Source organism: Melospiza melodia, chromosome 3 (assembly GCF_035770615.1).
Source record: "Melospiza melodia melodia isolate bMelMel2 chromosome 3, bMelMel2.pri, whole genome shotgun sequence".
In the NCBI taxonomy this organism is placed as follows: domain Eukaryota; kingdom Metazoa; phylum Chordata; class Aves; order Passeriformes; family Passerellidae; genus Melospiza; species Melospiza melodia.
In genome coordinates this window covers 23,380,176-23,395,886 of record NC_086196.1, presented here as the reverse complement: position 1 = coordinate 23,395,886, position 15,711 = coordinate 23,380,176, and the positions used below count along the sequence as shown (strand labels likewise).

Below are 15,711 nucleotides of genomic sequence, written 5' to 3'. Positions count from 1 at the left end.
AAACTTCTTGTATGGATTCAAGTGTTTGTTTTCTTTATGGATATGGCTTTGTTAGTCTGGGATGTTATTGTAGTCCTCACAGCATAAGATATGCTCCTGTCTTTTATAGGAGATTTAGGGGGAGGTTTGTGTGTAAATCTACTTTTATACCTTTGGGATAAAAATCTGATGTTGGGTATTTAAAAAGGAGAGAGGGCATTGGGACCAGATTCTCAGGGCACTGTTTGTGAGTCCTTAGCAAAGCTGAGCTATAATGTTATGCGTTTTAGACAAAAGATCTGGCCCATTGCCTGAACTTTTCCATGCTTCTTGCCAAATAAAAGGGCAAATATTCTATTTTTTAGGTAGGACATTGCAAAAACATGTTTTTTGTCTTGGCAATAATAGGATAAGGGAAGAATCCTTGTCTTGCTCTCGCTTTTGTTTTTCCTCTGATAAAGGACTTGCTGTTTTGATTTTTATCTAATGGTGGAAAATGTCATAATGGGTGGAAACAAAGTGCATGTTGCTCTTCTTAGATGATTTGGCTGAGTTATCCTATTGTATAGTAGTGACATGTTGATTGGGACAAAATGTCTTACTACATTCAGTTATTTCAATAACCATTGTAAAATATTTGCAGTCTTGAGTAGGAAAAAAATATTAATTCTAGGGTTTTTTAATCTTTTTTACCAGACTTCTTGCATGTAACTTGTAATCTTTTACTTGTCCTTCCTCCAACTCTGACTCTTGGCTTTTCAAATGTTATCTCTAATTTTTATTCCAAACCTTTTCTTTATTGTGCAGTTTATTCTTTCAATAGTATCCTTCACAGTCTGTTGCTTAGACCTCTTTATGATATCTGGTGTGTAAGTATTCACAACTTCTCATTTGTGACTTCATTCCTGCTTGCTTTTCTTCTGTTGATACAGTTTTTGATTCTCCTTGCATTTCCTTATTTTCTCACAGGCTCTGTCGGCAGCAATATTTACTACTTTTCCTGCTTCTTTTGTATTCTAGACTACTTATAATAAAATCTTAATCACCTTCTCCAGATTTTTCACCTGCTTTTATGACAATTTCCTCCATTTTTGCAGCTTAATTATATCACATATTGCCAGTGCCAGGTTCTTCTCATCACCCTTGACATAAACTTTGAGCCCTTCTCTTCTTCTGCCACCCCTTTCTGTACAAATTATTTCAACTGGTTTTATTCCTGAAGGTTGTGCTCAAAGAATAAAAGAATTTGACGAGGACTATTTATTTTTCCATTTTCTGTCCTTGGAAATAGAAGTTTCTTCCTTATGCTCCTTCTTTTCCCAGCACTGGTTCATTTCCCTTATGCCTCGTTTTTTCTTTTTTCTGACCTTCTGCTCACAGCACAGCCTGCCATCATAAGTAACCTCACTGTCTTGGGAGCTAACGCTTAAAAGAGGAGAGCAAGAGGACAGTTTTGCCAGAGGGTTGGTGTGCCTCTGGACTTTGTGCTGAGGTTAGGAGGAGCGTTTGCTATGTTGGACACATTTCTGTGCATCTCTCCTCCCTTGACATTTTTGTATTTGCCCTTTGCTTTCCCCTCCACTACTCTTTCTCTATGTTCCTCCCACACAGTTCATTCCTTTTTACACTTCCATATCCCACTCCTCACCTCACTAACATATTTTTTTTCTGTCTTCAGCTTTGCTAGTGTCCCCTGCTTTTTTTCTCTCCTCCCCTCCTTCCCTTCTGGTGTAGCATCTTTCTCCAAGGTCTTGCAGTGAGGATAACTCACTGAGGATAACTCACTCTCCTTCCAGCTCTGCCATTTCTCCTGCTCAGTGTTGCTGAGCAGAGCAGCTGGTAAGATGCACCTGTGTTCCTCTCCTCCTGTGGCTGCCATGCTGATTTCCTTCTCCCTGGGATGGGTCTCCTGACAAGCTTTTCCTTCACCTTCTTCATATCTCTCTTTCTGGAGTGAGTTTCATGTCCACTGCCCTATAAGAAGTCGGCCTTCTTCTCAGGGACTGAATTAAGCAGGTGAAAGAAGTGAGGGATGCTTTCTCCTTTGCTTTAGTGCCAGAGCTGTCTCTGACCTGCATAATTTAATAGCTCTAAAGGTTTTTCTACAGAGTGTGCTCAAATAGCTTTTTTTTTTTCCCAAGGGAAAAAGAAGCACCAGGTGGCAGTTTGATGATCAAAATTTGCTTAGCCTGATTTTATTTCTTTGGTAACCTGTGCAGAAGTGCAAAAGATCTCATAATACTGTGCAGCTTGTGTAATAAAATTACATTTATGTCTGTCATCTTTGAATTTTAATGTAGTGGAAATGGGAGAGAAACTATCCTACCTATTTACAGACAGCAGTGGCTTCTTGAATGACCATTATTTTGCTGCAAGTTGAGGGTAGGGGGAGAATCTTTGTCACTCATCTTCTGTAAAGAGCTCCAAGATTAGGAGCGGTCAAAAAAGCAAATTCAAAGTCACTAAAATGATTTTCCAGTGAGTTTCTTAAGTCAAGACCTGAGAGCAAATCACACTTGGTCAGCTCCATAAATCCCTATGTTCAGATGATGAGTGTCTTTGCGCTATCTCGGTCTCTTTCCACTTTAGAAAGGATACAGTAGCACTAGTAAAGGTAGAGAGAAGGGGAATAGAAACAGTTGGTGATAGAAAACTATTGGGGGGGTTGGGGTTGGGGAGAGAATGTGAGAAAATGAACATAGCAGGTAATCTTGCCCCTGAGGAGTTGCAGCTGTGCTAATTAGCAGAGATTAGGAGCAGGCGTGCCCTTAACAGGCCACAGGTGTGTCCAGTGAGAATGAATGCTATAAAGGAGGGGGTCAGCTGGGTGAGGAGGGAGTTGGCTGTGCTGTGAAGAAGGAGGAGTTAGTGCTGTGAGGAGCTGCCTATGAGAAATCACCCAGAAGGTATGGAACTTTTGCAATAAGATGACAACAGAAAACTACTTCTGTATGAGCAGAAACAAAGTAGGCTTGGAGGCTGTGGGGTGGAAGGGAGGGAAGCTGAAGGAAGATGTGGGAAGTCTAAATTCACAGACTTAGATGGGAAAGTTAATTATGGGATTGTTATTCAGTGTTTATCAGAACAGAAGAACTAAGGCAACTGAAGGAAGATAGCAGTCTCTGGTTCTTAAATCCCTGATCTGGGGGGTTGCTGGAAGCTGACTGCTCATATCATAAGAGGCTTGTACTGTCTGTGTACTGCTCAACCTGTTCTTTTCCTTGGTGTTTGCCTCAGCTATGTTGGGGTAGGATAGTAAGCAGACTTTAAATGAGTTTTGAGTCTGAATCACATACAGCAGCTCTTACTTCTTTGACTAGGGACACACATGTGTTTTGTATTTTTATTGCAGTGGTGTTCTTATAAAATGGCTAAATGGTTTATGTGAATAATCAGGTGTTCACTAGTGCCCAGACTAGAAAATTAGAAGCAGTAAACATGCAGGAGGCTTGCTGTATTCTTAGTGGGTCATGGCATCATTGTGTAAGAAATTTATTTAACTTCTAAAAGATGAACTTCTTTTTCTTCAAGCAGTCTGAAGTTGTTGTTTCAGAAGGAGGATGCATGTAAACGAGTGCTGTAGTTTTTGCTGGGATTAGGAAAATGTTATTTGCTGCTGCTAATTGCATGCTTAATGAGATACTGGAGGAGTTCTCTTGGAGGTCTTGAGAGACGTCCAGTTAGTCCTTTCTTCATAACATCTGGGGCAGTGTCAGCAGTCAGTTCTCAGGAAGAATGTCTAATGTGAGTGTTTGTAGTAGGTTGTTTTCAGGGCCACATGGCTTTTGCTGCCTTAGGCAAAAAGTCAGCTCACTACCCATTTGCTTGGAGTCAAAGTCTGTTTAGAGAAGGATTGTATTCATTGGAAGATAAATGCATAGTGCCACATGCTTAACTTCTTATGTTGGTAAATATTAACCAGTTACTAATTTCTTCATCTGATAACAACCTAATGTTGTTTCCAAAGCTTTCTTACAAAATTGATCTGGTTTCTTATGGGTTGCTGTAAGAGCATATTTACCATACCTTGTTTATATTTCTGTCCCTCTTACCAAATTCTGTAACTTGCTTTAAGTCACCCTTTTGAGCCTTCCTGACCTGTACTGGTACTTACTGAGGAAAATGTGATTTTGCTGCATTCGTTGTCTCATTAAAGGATTTTTTTATATTTAACAGAAGAATGAGGAAATAGCAGGCTATAGATTACAAACTGGATTTTTTATCCAGTTGCAGTCTGATCCTGAGAGTATGAGAAGAATCTTGTGGTAGGCGTTTAATGACTTGGGAGACTGCCAGTGAACATCTTGTTTTAGCTTGCTTCACACATTAGATTTGTCTAATGTGTGGCTGAAGATTGCAGAAGATTTGGGTAAAAAGCAGAAACCTATGAGCAAAAGCAGAACAAATTTAATGGGTGATTGTGTTAATGAACTCTAAGAATGTTCTAGTGTTGTGCTTCCAGAGTGAAATGCTGAATTTATTGTAAATAACTGTCAACAGAGTAATTATAGAAAGAATTCTTGAGTAAAAACTCTGAAAGAGTAATATTTCTAAATTTTATTTGGAAACAATGTATAAGAGACCTGATCTATGTGCACAACTTTTACTATTTTAAACAAGCCCAAGTTAATAAAAGGAAGTTAAAACCCTAAATAATACATTATCTCCTGCTGTCTGCAGGCATGTTTCTCGTTTGGAGTGTGGTATTAGACTCAATTTATGCTTGCAACTGCAGGCTTGTGTATTAGCTTGTTTAAGTAGAGGTAACACATCTAAGATATTAAAGCACATCAGTTGAAGTACATCAAAGTTTAATGGATGCTGTCATTCAGAACTGAAGCGGTTTTAACTTGATTCCCATAAGGAGCAGAGATTTAATATGCTTAATATGTTTTGAATTCATACCTCTGATTTGATTTAATTTTCTATTTAAAGAAGAGCATAAATATAAATCATGTATCTAAAAGCCTGTGTCCCAGTCTTGAGTGAGTAGAATGAGGCATATGAAGGATATGAGCGTAACCATTAGGGTTGTGTTTAGTTGGTTACTTAGCTGGGCTTTTTCCCCTTTTTTTCTTTTTTATTTTCCCACATTAATTATACAAAAGTACTATTTTCTTTTAAACCCTAAATGCTAAAGTACATATGAGTTGTCACATAACAGTGTCATGGAGAACTTAATGGGATTTACAAGACTGTGTTATTCCTTCATGAAAAATCTGCTTTCTGTGATTCAGCATCATGGAAATGGTATATAACAGCATTGTATCCCAGCTGGAGGTTGCTGTTTTGTTGGTGGATCAACCTTCTTCTTTGGTACAGATTAGGGCATAGGCACTTAATTGAGTTTCTTCTGAGTATCTCAGAGCATGGACTTTATGCTGGCTTTAGGCAGACAGGTGTCCTCATTCTGGCCGTGACGGGGTTAATTTTTGCACAAGGACCACCTCGTGCCATTTTCCAGGAATGGGGGAAGGGCTCCCTTTTGGGTCTGTCTTATCAGATCCCTTGTGATGTGGTGGTGAGCATTTGCATATGAATCATTCACCTCTCTTGCACACACTTTTGTTATTAATATTATTGCTGTTTCCAGTAAATTGTTCTTGTCTCAAGCCTGAACTTTGCCTTTTGTGCCATCAGTTCTCTCCAGCCTTCCAGAGGGGTTGGGGAAGAGCGAGGAATGAGCAACTGACATGGTTTGAAGTGGTTTTGGTGGGAACACTAAATTGGAGAATACCATTCCTAAACCATGACACAAGATAGCTGATACCTGATCTGTCATACAGCCCCTGGATACAAAATTAAGCTAAGCTAGTTATTTTTTCCCAACAGTTTTTGAATTCCAAAAGTGTGTTTTGTTAGTGCTTTGTCTTATCAGAAGAGTGCCTTATTAAAATGCTATTGGACATGATAAATTATTGTTAGACTGTTGTCTCGTTATAACTGTTGATTTATATTCCTGTATACCTCTGTATTGGAGAAATAATTGTCTGCAAGCTGAGAACATGGATGTGAGAGTACTGAGTAGCAGCACACCTGACCTTGAATAATACACCAAGTCCTTTTACAAAGCAGGGATAGATTTAAATTGTAAAGTTGGATTTGTAACTTGCAGCTTGCATACTTGAGAAGCTGCATTTTTTGGCCCTTTCCTGGGAAAGGGCTGGGATTCCTTCCTTCCTTCCTTCCTTTAGGCTGTAGAGAGTCACCTCTCTGGAGCAATTTTTACTTGGAATATTGTCCTGAGGTGTCTCTCCAGGCACTGAGCCCCTTGTGTTCAGCAGGTCAGGGCAGTGGCGAGGACTGAAGCCATGTTTGCCACTTGGTTGTTGTTGGAAGAGGAGATGCTGGCAGTCGCACAACCAATTTATTATGGAGCCAGATCTGTTAAGCATCATCTGAGAAAGCCCCTCACACACTGAATTTTACAGGTGGTTTTGGCAGAAACTTTGGGTCTTGGATATAGATGCTGGATCAGCTCAGCATTGTCACACTTGATGCACACTGGCTCTAGCAAATGTGGGCAATTTTCATGCCATAGGATAGAGAACTTCAGGATAAGAAGTAGAGGCTCGGAATTGCACTTTTCTCTGAGCCCAACAAACACATTCACTAAGTTGAGAGGCTGGTTATTGTCACTGTTCAGATGCAAGAAGTTGTTAGGTGGAAGTGTAGCTATGATATTTTCTGAAAAATCCCTTTGCTAGGATTTTTCTCCTGAGAAGCCTCAGAGGAAAAGAAAAACAATAATAATCTGTTGCTGTGGAACGCAACAGGTGCATCTTTGGTTGGTCCATGTTGGTTGTTTCTAATTAATGGCCAATCACAGTCAGCTGGCTCGGACTCTCCGAGAGTCACAAGTTTTTATCATTCCACTTCTTTCCTTTCAAGCCTTCTGATGAAGTCCTTTTTTTTTATTATTTTAGTGTAGTTTTAATATATATATCTCATGAAATAATAAATTTGCCTTCTGAAACATGGAGTCAAGATTCTCGTCTCTTCCCTCATCCTAGCATCCCTGTGAACACCACCACGTGGAAGTTTCAAGATCTGTGGTTTTTGGGTTTTTTTAGTGGTAATTTCAAATAACTTGTTTCACAATTTGTGTTTATACTGTATAAAATGTGGAAAATGGCAAATAATCACAAAAATGAAAAAATTGCTTTAATAATGGAAACAGTCAATCAAGTCAATTAATCAAAGAATCAGTTAAGTAGAGGAGATAAGTAAACTTTAGGGGGGAAATGGACTGTAAAAATATTATCTTTGCAGGATAGTATTGCAATCCCTGCCCAATATTTTGTATAGATTAGAAATTTATTACCTTTTGAGAGATGCATCACTATGGTGCCATAGTTAATTGAGGTTGGAAAAACATGCTTTTTGGCCGTTCTTTGCTAAAGAATTGTTTGTCTTGCTTTGGTGCATTTAACTTTGTGAAATCTTCTTGAGTGGAAAATCTTTGAAAAATGGATTATCAGCATTGATGTCTACTCATCCTATTTGCCTTTCTGCAGGAGTTTTAGAGCACCTCAGTTGCCACCACTGTTTATTCACTGAGATACAGTGCTAGAGCAAGGTGATAACTAGTTGTCAGGAATTCAGAAGTGTGGAAATGTTAGAATAAAACCTGCAAGAGAAAACTAGTTGCAGTTTAAAACTCCAGAGTGAATGTGTGGGTTTAGGAATGATGTGATGCTACTTGTAATGTGTTGTATTCCCTCTCTCCAATTTTCACATTGTAATATAGCTTTAGGTTTAAGAGTCTTTGTTAGTTTGATGGGAAATTCCTTTATCCTTTCAGTAACAGAAAAAAATTCTCGTCAGCCTAAAAGCAAATTCAGGGTGTCTTAAAATCTTCAGAAAGGACCAACATTCACTATTACTTTTTCAGCAAGTTACTTTCAGTTTAGTTGTTGGTGTTATCTGAGTGGTTGGATGTTCTTTTATTGTAGACCAAATAAGGAGAAAAATCTCTGTAGAGAGAGACAGAGCTTTAACTTATCTATGCCTTTCAGTTGAGAGGAAAATGGTTATTGCTAAATCTGAGCCAGACTGACCAAAATTAAATACACAGCTACCTTTAAAAGAAGAGAGTGTAGAATTCAATTGTCCTAAAGGAAATGAAGTTTCCTTTAGGAAGATGTGCAAGTTCAATTATAATTCAGATTTATTTTGTTGAAAAAATATGAAAATAAATTAGATATATAATATCTGCACTGGAGCAAATTGTGTGTTCTTAATGTCAGCATTTCCTTATATAGGTGTATTAAAAATTGAGAAATTTCTTGCATTGGAAGTAATTTTACAGTTGTCCTTTGTCTCTATTATTAAGAAGTCTGTGCTCTGGTCTATGATATTGGTAAGTAAGTAATTGAAAGAATTTTTATACTTGTATTTCTGCTTGTGTGTTTCAAGATAAATGCCAAAGATAATTTTTTTTTTTTTTGCTGGAGACCTTAAGAATTAAAAATGCAGCTATCCTAGTTTCTATTTCTTTAGCGGAGTTAAAATGTAATACTTTCAAGATGTCTTTTGCCAAGCTTTTGTCTCAGAATAAAAATGTTATTTAGCAATGCCAGATCATTTTCAGCTCCTGAAATGAAAATATTTATAGAATAAATACTTTCTTAATCCTTCTCATAGGAGGAGGGTGGGGCACATTTTTGCCTTTTTCCTGTCCTGACATTTGGCAGTTGACTGGTTAGATTCTGTTCATTGTCTTTTTTTTTTTTTTTAAATACTTGATCTTTCTCTTCTGGTAGTCTGAAGCCCTCACAGCTTGGAGACTGTATGCTTTGAAGAGATGCAAGTGTGAAAAAAGGTTGAAGAATGTGTAAGGCATACTTGGAGGGAGCTTTTAATTTGAAGGACTGCTTGGGATCAAACTGGTCAAAATCAGATACGTGTATAGGATGAATTAGAGGGAAGAAGAGCATCTGCATGGGCTCTACTTAGAGTTTGTTTTGAATTACTTTAGCTTGTTAATTTTAATTTGCAGTGTGCCCTGGAGTAAACTCAGGCAGCACTCCTAGCAGTTTGTGTAAGAATGGCAGTTGTTAATTTTTGGCATTTTACTCTACCTCCCCTATTTGGTTTTGCATGCCAAAGGCAGTCCAAGGACTTGCCAGACCAGAGTATGAGGAATATGTCCTTTCTAAAGTAGGTAGAGGCTTAAGCTAATGCTTAAACTTTTACCTTTCTTTTTAGATTGTTTGGACGTATTTTTTTTAGGTTGTTTTTTTGTTTGTTTGGTTTTTGTTTTTTTTTGTTTTGTTTTGGATTTTGGGGTTTTTGGTGTGGTTTTTTTTTTTTTTTTGTTTGTTTGTGTGTGTGTATATGTCTATATTTCTCCATGTCTGTTTTTATGTTGCCTGCATCTTCCTGAGACCTCTTATAAAAGGGTCAGCCATGGAGAACTTAGAGCTGGAAACAAACCCTCTATATCTGCTCAGTTTGAAGGTATTAGTATAAAGTCTTTTGGTTCTTCAGTTATGCAGTAACTCTGTAATTGTAATTTTCCAAGGAGAAATGGGAATCTGAACTGGAAAATCCCTAACTTCAGAATCAACTGCACCACTAGAATTTTGAGTAGTTTTCTAATGTGGTACCCTGTTTGAATTGGAATTCCCTTCTCTTTTCTTGATAACTTCAAGATCTGTAGCACAGTTAGCAAAGGGATTGTTCTTACGTGTTAGATAAAATAAATAGCTGCCTATTTATTTTTGTGGGGGTTTTTTTGTTTGTTCTGTTTTGTTTTGGGGTTTTTTTTTGTGGTTTTTTTTGGGTTTTGTTTTGGTTTTTTTTTTTTTTTTAGAGAGGCCCATATATACCTCCCTGAGGGAAAAGCTGCAGCATGAACTTGATATGATAATAGGCAGTATAGGGTCTATAGAAAGGATAATATTGACAACACTGAGGAGAGGATCTAGTATTGATTAATAGCCTCAAAACCAGTTGGAATTTTAAAAGAAATAAAATTATGATCTTTATGTTCCTTCGAAAAGCCCAGCTTCAATTAAAAAAAAACCCTTCAGTGACCCTAGGGGCTTCAAATAGATTCATCACAGAGGAGGCAGCTTTAAAATTCTGTAATGTGCAAATGCTTTTATGAGTGATCAGCCTCATGCTTTGGCCTTTCCTGTGATTTCTTATGATCCACATTTCTGCCTGTTAGATGTTTTTGTTCTAACCTTGAAAATGGTTCAGTGCAGTACAGTATGCATTTCCATCACAGAAACTACCAGTGCTGTTCCAGATCAGTTGAAGTACATAGATCAAAAGACTGAAGTAAACTATGTGAGAGGTGGGTACACCTCTTAGATGAGATTGCCCCCTGAGTAAATTTTTTAAGGTTATGGGTTTTGTCATCACTGACACAGAAATACATGTTTGCTGCAAGATTTACTGGTGTCAGTTGTGACAGCACTGGTTTGTCTTTGTGTTTTCTCTAATTTTTCTTAGGTTTCCTTCACAGCAAGATGGAAGTGTCTGTCCTTACCCTGCGTTTTTCAAGTGGTAGCTAGAAAGCATTATTCATCCAGTGGCATAAAAGTTTTTCTGGGCAAGATTTCCTTGAGGAATATACTTTTTGACTTGTGTTTAAATGTGCTAAGTGCTCTCAAAATTGATCACTTTGTTTATATTGGTAACACTGCAGCTCTTCTCCCATTCACAGAAGTTGCCTATCTCTTTGGGAGGAAAAAGGGAGAATTTTACCTAGCTCAAAAGATCAAGAGACTTCCTAGTTGCTTGTCTACTTCTTGTAAACGGAACTTGCATTTTATGGTGATAGATGATTTTCAGGCACAGTTCAAGTGTTTAAACCAAATTGCTGTAGGGCTTGCTGTCTGTCAGTCATCTTTTCCATGTGCTGGAGATGATCAGTAAAACCTCACTAAACCCATTTTTCATGAAGGCTTCTACAAGAGCACACACTGTCTAGGGAATCTTACTGGTGAGTTATATCAAATTCATCAACTAAATTTGTTGTCCAGTGTTGCTAAAGAAGTAAATGAAATATGGTTTTCCCTGCTATTGAGAAGCTATTCCTGAAACTTCCTGTTCATGACATGCAGGATGATTTTAGCTCTTATTAGCTGTCTTTCTGTTTTTCAGCCATGTTTATTAGTGTAATGATTTCTTTCACCATTGATGCTCATATCTTTGTGTTTTAGTGGGTATCCATTTCTTTCAATATTTGATCAGTTATGGTAGTTGAGAAAGTTACAGTAATTGAGAATTCCCCATTGAGAGATGGATTGTTTTGCTTCTTTGGTCACCCTTTACCTCTTTCTGGGAGAGTTCATCTTTTGTGTGGGTGTGGAGGGAGAGGTGTTTGAGCAGAGAAAACCGTATATAGTATTTAAAAAAAATCACAGAAGCCTTTTATGTATTGATATAAATACATTCCATTCTCTCCTGTAAGGACCTCTAGGATATCTAATATCAGATTTACCATCTCAATTTTCTTCATTGTTTTATGGCAATCCAGTTCTACAATTTATTACTTGCACCTGATGACTTTTCAGTCTATAGTAGAAATTCTTGGTTTTTAAGTGTATGAATTCAGATTTTGTGCTTTTGATTTAATCTTGTTTTTGTTACTCTTTGTTTACTCAGTCACAGAATAAAGTAGCATAAAAGATGATGCATTATCACATTCCTTTTCTTCCTTGGAAATGCTGCCTTTATTTATTCAGATAATTTCATTCACACTCATGATGTTGATACTGAGATGGGTTTTATTAATAAACACAATACTTGTTCTTTGGTAACTCTTCAAATAGTTAATACATAGAGCTACTTTACCTTGAGATCTGCCCCTTTAGGGTATTTTTTTTCTCACCTTGGATGTATTCCAGTTGTCATCTTTCCCATCTGATGAAGTGCTTGAAACTATTATAAAGTTGAAATTTGAACTCAGACCTTCTGCTTGAGTAGAAAATCAATTATCAGAGAAGAAAGGATAGTTCGTTTTTCACACATTTTTCTTTATGTTCATTGTTTGAAAATTGTTTTTTTGGCATGCTTTGGATTCACAAGTCTCCAAATGTCTCCTTTGTGCCCCTTTTTTGGATGTATGTGATCTATTTGCTAATCATGTGATACCACCTCTGAGTTTTGCTTGTAAATGACTTGTGCTAGTTTTTACTTTCTTAAGGGTAAGGCATTTCTTTTATCAGTGTGTTCATTCCATGGTCAGTTATCATAACTATTATTGAAAACAAAGGTAAAAATAACAGATTTTTTTCTTTGTTTTATGATATCCCACTTTTACTTGCTTAATCTTGTATACTCTCTTGTGCTCCTTCTCTGGCCAGACAGCCTTTACTCTTTACTTGGATTTTCTATGCAAAGTCTACCTCAGCATGACTACTGACATTTTACATTTCCAAGGCTTCAAGCTTCTATACCAGTACTGTTGCCAACTTAACTTTTTTTCAGGCATCAGAGACTTTCACATTATGACCTTCCCCTGCTATAAGAGACATTGACTTGTGAGGGAAGTTCTCAGAGAAATTCTCTCATGGAGAACTTATTATTCATCAGACAGTTGAAGAAGTTACTAGCAATTCTGCATATAGCAGATACCGTTTGGAAATCCTAGAGGCTGTTCCATGCTATTTGGGCTATCCAAAAGCATAATTTTAAACTTTAAGCTGTGCAATCAGCTAAGAATGGTGATAAACAATGTACAATTCTCTTGTTAATGCTTTCAATAATAATCATCATAATCTGTTTAGATGAAAGCCATTGTACAGGCCAGTCAAAGTTGCACAGATGTTGATAATTCACTATGAAGTCCTTCTCACTGTCTTTCTGTCTAAACTGCATTGTGTGCTGTTACAAGAAGGGAATGTATCATAACTGAGACACAGGTTTTTAGTAGCATTTTACCTCAAGTTGTGTATGATGGAACTTAAATTTTAGAGGAACATTAGGTTAAAGTACTATTCAATACAATGCTGTGTTCATTTACTAATAAATTATAGTAGTTGCAGAGCCTTTCTTTGTTCTGGTTGCAATCTTGTAATAGAAGATGTCAAGTACACTGGAGTCTTTCAAGTACTAGGACAATATAGTAATTTCTTCCTTCTAAATTCAAACTTAACCAGCCAAATCTTCAAACTGATTAACTTCTGCAGAAGACCTAAGAAAGTAATATTGGTATTGTTTCATTGATCTGTTCTGTTTGTCTAAAGTTTATAAAGCAGGAAAACTGCAGACAATGATTTACTGCATCCCTGAAGCTCTCCATGTGGTTCTTGGTAGGGGTGAAATGCACATTTGTCAAAGGTGTTTATGGTGATGCATGGACATAACAATCATATCACGTAAAGGTGCATCACTAATAGAAGTTGTTAGGGTAGGTGGTAGATTCAATCATGGTGCAAATAAGTAGCTTCACTGTGTCACCCAAATTTTCACATGGTTGGCTTCCACCTGTCTGCTGTAATGAAAACACAGTTTCTGAAATTCCTAGTTTCTTTTTGTCTCAGTCTTAGATCGATGCTTGTCTTTGAAACACTTGTCTCAAACTTGCTGTCTTTTGATTTCCACAGCTGTGCTGTTAGAACAGCAGCCCATGCCACAGAGGCTGTGTATATCCTGATTTTGATGTTTGGAAGATAATGTGGTGAATCTGTGGTGTCTTTCCTTCTAGGGCCTGTTTTAGGGTTACTTGTTTGCTCTTTGACCTGTTTGGTGGTTTTGTTGCTGTGTTTGCTTTTCTTAACAAGCACAGAAGTAACAAGAGCTTCTCTGTTTCTCTGCAGCTTTTACGAGAGTTGAAGCACCCCAATGTGATTGCATTGCAGAAGGTTTTCCTTTCTCACAGTGACAGAAAGGTTTGGCTGCTGTTTGATTATGCTGAGCATGATTTGTGGGTAAGTACAGATTTCCCTGAGTATTTGAGATTGTGCAATAAGAATTTGTTCAAACTGGTGTGTATGTGATGTGCCTTCATATAGGCAGAGATGCATTAATTTCTTACTCTGTAATTAAGGGTCTAACTGATAATCCTGTTACTTTTACACTTTAAAGCTTGCCAAAGACTACATAGATTTTTTTTTTTTTGAGTCAGATTGGGTTTTGAAGTGAAAAAGATTCTTCTGCAAGCTTTAATTGGAGTTAAAGGAAGCATTCCTAAATTGAGATCTTCTAAAACTGTGTTTGGAAATGTATTTAATATTTGATGAGTCCTCTCACTGAGAGGGACTGCAAGCAACTAACATTCAATCATCTATATTTTAAACAGATAATTTGTGACAGTATGAGTGGAAATAAAATAACAAGTAAGCTAATTGGGCTTACTGATGGACACTCATTACATGGAAGAGGAGTGGAGACTTAGATGTTTGTTTTTAAGTTTCTAGCAAAGTATGATAGGAATTGGTTTAGTCTGTTGTAGAGATGGACATCAATGACATTGAGACTTGAACTGGAAAATATTCAAGCTCCACATCTTTTGATAAGATGTGAGTTACTTGAACCTGGATTTGTGTTTAAATCTGAAAGATATCAAACATGAAGTGTAACCAATATGTTTATGATTGCTTTGAAGTATTGGCAAGGAGAGGAAGTGGTACTATGAATTCCAGTATTACTTTTGAAGGCTTCAGTAATACAGGTGTTGCTATTACAAATGTTAGTGACAAATTGCTCAATTTCTTCATTCTTGGCTCTTGAGCTTGTAAATGACCCAAGATTTTAATTGGACAGATAGTAAACTTAGAACTTTCTAAAAGACATTTCTGTCTCAGAACATGTAAAATCATGGTAATTTGTTCCCCTTCAAAAGTTTGAAAAGTATTTAATTTATTTCTCTAATGGGCTAGCAGGTTTGTATTTTGCAAGTTTTGTTCATCAAAGTTCAGTGGACATTGTGAGTTTGTGTATTTCACATAACTGGTGGTAGTGATGATGAAGAGCAGTGCATCAGCTAAATCTCTGTATGACAGACTTGATTTCTGCATTAAATGAGTTTACTCATTTTATGGAACAGTCATAACAAACACATTTTACTGCTGCATTTATTGCCATGTGTTTTAAACATCTTTTTTCCTAACCTTTTCCATTTGATTTTACTTTGGTTGTGTGGTTTTTACACTACATAGTCATTTTTCACATGATTTAACAGCTTTAGAAAAAAAAATCATTGTAGTTTGATGTTCTTGCCACCCCTCCCATATGGCTGGGTATTGGATATAATCTCAGTGAAGTTAATTATTTTCTATTATTGAAGACTGAAATGTTTGTTACAATGAGGTACTTGATGTGAACTGGTCTCCCACTTCTTAACTCTCTTTTGTTTTTATTTTTTTTCTAAGGGACATGCTGCACAAGTCATTTCTCCTTTCCTGTATAATTGCCCATGTTTCCTCGCTTCTTAAGCCTTTGCCAGGAATTTTTTCCTCCCTTGCATTAAGTTTGCCATGTTCAAGGCACTCTTGGTTCTGGCTTAACCTTGGTCCTCATTTCCTTTACTGTCAGCACTTCCCAAGCATCGCTCTTAATTCCCCTTTTGTCTGTTTTGCTCACTCCCAACTTTGTGTCTTTTTCCACGCTGCCTCCTACACATGGAACAGCCTCCCAATTAACGTACGTAAAGATCCTTCACTATCCTCCTTCAAAAACCTCCTGAAAATCCACTTATTTTGTAAAGCATTTCAGTAATACCAACCACTTGTCATTCTGTCTGTGTTGTGTTGTGTTTTGCATTTCCTGTGC

General features: G+C 37.2%; 1 protein-coding gene across 2 annotated transcripts in view; it reads left to right on the top strand.

Moving 5' to 3' along the window:
• The window catches only part of CDK19 (cyclin dependent kinase 19), a 118,984-nt gene that overhangs the window by 31,172 nt on the left and 72,101 nt on the right, over positions 1-15,711 (top strand). For both annotated transcript variants that reach the window (XM_063151007.1, XM_063151008.1), the window contains exon 3: positions 13,758-13,868. In XM_063151007.1, the coding sequence (XP_063007077.1) occupies positions 13,758-13,868 (111 nt within the window). The remainder of the gene's footprint in view (positions 1-13,757; positions 13,869-15,711) is intronic.